Source organism: Eulemur rufifrons, chromosome 2, assembly GCF_041146395.1.
Source record: "Eulemur rufifrons isolate Redbay chromosome 2, OSU_ERuf_1, whole genome shotgun sequence".
In the NCBI taxonomy this organism is placed as follows: domain Eukaryota; kingdom Metazoa; phylum Chordata; class Mammalia; order Primates; family Lemuridae; genus Eulemur; species Eulemur rufifrons.
This window is the reverse complement of record NC_090984.1, coordinates 57,666,398-57,669,187: the sequence shown is the minus strand read 5'-3', so window position 1 is coordinate 57,669,187 and position 2,790 is coordinate 57,666,398. Positions and strand designations below refer to the sequence as shown.

Genomic DNA, 2,790 nt, shown 5'->3' with positions numbered 1-2,790 from the left:
TGAACCAACTTCTCTTCTGAAGCTTCCTACCCTCTCTTAGCCTTCATAGATTTAAAGAGAGTTAGGGCCTTGCTCTGGGTTGGGCTTCAGCATAAGGGAATGTTGTGGCTGATTTGATCTTCTATCCAGACCACTAAAACTTTCTCCCTATCAGCAGCAAAGACATTTCCCTTTCTTATCACTCATGTGTTCACTGGAGTAGCACTTTTCATTTCCTTCAAGAACTTTTTTTCCTTTGTATTTACAACTTGGCTAACTGGCCTAAGTGACCTAGCTTTTGGCCTATCTCATCTTTTGACATTTCTTTTTCACTAAACTCAATCATTTCTAGCTTTTGATTTAAAGCACGAGATACACAACACTTCCTTTCACTTGAACACTTAGAGGCTATTAACTGACCTAATTTCAATATCCTTGTGTCTCAGGGAATAGGGAGGCTCAAGGAGAAGGAGAGAGTTGAAGGAATAGTTGGTGGGTGGAGCAGTCAGAACACACACAACATTTATTGCTTAAGTTCTCCATCTTTTGTGGGCACTGTTTGCGATGCCCCCAAATAATTAAAATAATAACATCAAAGGTCACTGATTGTAGATGACCATAACAGATATGATAATGAAAAATTTTGAAATCTTGTGAGAATTATCAAAATGTGACACAGAGACATGAAGTGAGCACATGCTGTTGGAAAAATGGTGCCAATAGACTTGCTGTACACATGGTTACCACAAATCTTCAATTTGAGGAAGGAAGGAGGGAAGGAAGGAAGGAAGGAAGGAAGGAAGGAAGGAAGGAAAAAAAAAGGCAATATCTGTGAAGAGCAATAAAGTGAAGCACAATAAAGCAAAGTACGCAGGTAAAATACACAAGAGAATTTAAAAAGAAAAATTATTTTTAATGAATTCAAAGACTTTCTTTCACATATAAATTAGCCCCTAAATTGTGTGTGTGCTTGGTTTTTATTTGTTTGTTTGTCTTAGGACCATAGAATGCCCTTTGTAAATTACTTCAGAGATATAGGACAATGCAATTCCTCATTATATTACATAAATCCTATATTCCTTATATATTGGGATAACATAATCTCAAGGAGTTTAGGTACAGAATAGTATAATAATACAAGTCAACATAAATAGTAATTAATTACTATTTAATCTTTATATGTGAACAGATTAGTGACCAAGATCAGTTGCCGAGAGTATCATTTCATAGAATCAGACATTAGAAAATGGAGTTTCTACTCCTTCAAATGCTTTATAGTTTCTCTGTCTATAAGAATATTGTTTCAAAGAGATGAGATACATAAACTAATCTCAAATTATAAGCTTTGATGTGTTGATATATTTGAAATTATATGTTCTCATAGCATCAACTATTATTATCACCAACTAACAGAAATAAGACAATATTGGTGCTAACTGTGGCTTATTTTTTTATTCTTTTTGCATATATAAGAACTTCTGGAACCTCTCTGAGTTGGGTAAATGGATGCTAAAAATGGATCTGTAGTGACTGAGTTTATTTTACTAGGATTTTCTGAACGATGGGAACTTCAAATTTTCTTCTTTGTGACATTTTCCTTAATCTATGGTGCTACTGTGGTGGGAAACATTCTCATTATGGTCACCGTGATATTTAGTTCAACTCTTCATTCTCCCATGTACTTCCTTCTTGGAAACCTCTCTTTCTTGGACATGTGTCTCTCCACAGCCACTACACCCAAGATGATCACAGACTTGCTCAGTGAACACAAGACCATCTCTGTATGGGGCTGCATGGCCCAGATGTTTTTTATGCACTTCTTTGGGGGCGCTGAGATGACTCTTTTGCTAGTCATGGCCTTTGACAGATATGTAGCCATATGTAAACCCCTGCACTACAGGACAATCATGAGCCACAGGTTGCTGAAAGGGTTTGTGATACTTTCATGGATCATTGGTTTTACACACACCATGAGCCAGATGGTATTAACAGTGAACTTGCCTTTCTGTGGCCACAATGTCATAAACAGCATATTTTGTGACCTTCCCCTTGTGATCAAGCTTGCTTGTGTTGAAACATATGCCCTGGAATTATTTGTCATTGCTGACAGTGGGCTGCTCTCTTTTATCTGTTTCATCCTCTTGCTTGTCTCCTACACTGTCATTCTGGTCACTGTACGACAGAAATCATCGGGAGGGCTCTCCAAGGCTCTATCCACATTGTCTGCCCACATCATTGTGGTCACTCTGTTCTTTGGACCTTGTATCTTTATCTATGCCTGGCCATTCAGTGCTTTGGCAAGCAATAAAACGCTTCCTGTATTTTACACTGTTATCACACCCTTACTGAATCCTATTATTTACACCCTGAGAAATCAGAAAATGCAAGGGGCCATGAGAAAATTACTGTTCCATCATGTTAGCTCTGCACAGAACTTCTAGGCTTTAGCACTACATAATTAGCACAACTTTCAAATACTATGATATGATAATTTGAATAGATTATGTAGAATGCGGCATTTCACTTTTTTAATGGTAGAATCATAACCTATGCTGACAAAATTAATACTAAATTACTTTAAATTCACAGTTAACATATGAGGATAATTAGAGATCTACAGCAAAATAGACATATAAAATCATTGAGTATTTTTTCATAGACATTCAATATATAAATTCATTAGTAAAAATCTATAAAATTATATGACTACTATTAGATATGATTTTAATAGGCATTGATAATTCATGGAATTCATAAATTTATACTATTATTAAAGCCAGGTACCATGAAGACATCATGGTTTAAATAATG

General features: G+C 35.9%; 1 protein-coding gene across 1 annotated transcript; it reads left to right on the top strand.

The window, feature by feature from the left end:
• Positions 1-1,481: 1,481 nt before the first annotated feature.
• On the top strand, positions 1,482-2,420 carry LOC138377478 (olfactory receptor 4L1). Its single transcript, XM_069462407.1, has one exon. It carries the CDS (start codon positions 1,482-1,484, stop codon positions 2,418-2,420), a length of 939 nt encoding a protein of 312 aa, XP_069318508.1.
• The last annotated feature ends 370 nt before the right edge of the window (positions 2,421-2,790 follow it).

Bases quoted from the DNA above. Each gene is read 5' to 3' on its own strand.
- LOC138377478 (XM_069462407.1), top strand. From the start codon at position 1,482: ATGGATGCTAAAAATGGATCTGTAGTGACTGAGTTTATTTTACTAGGA.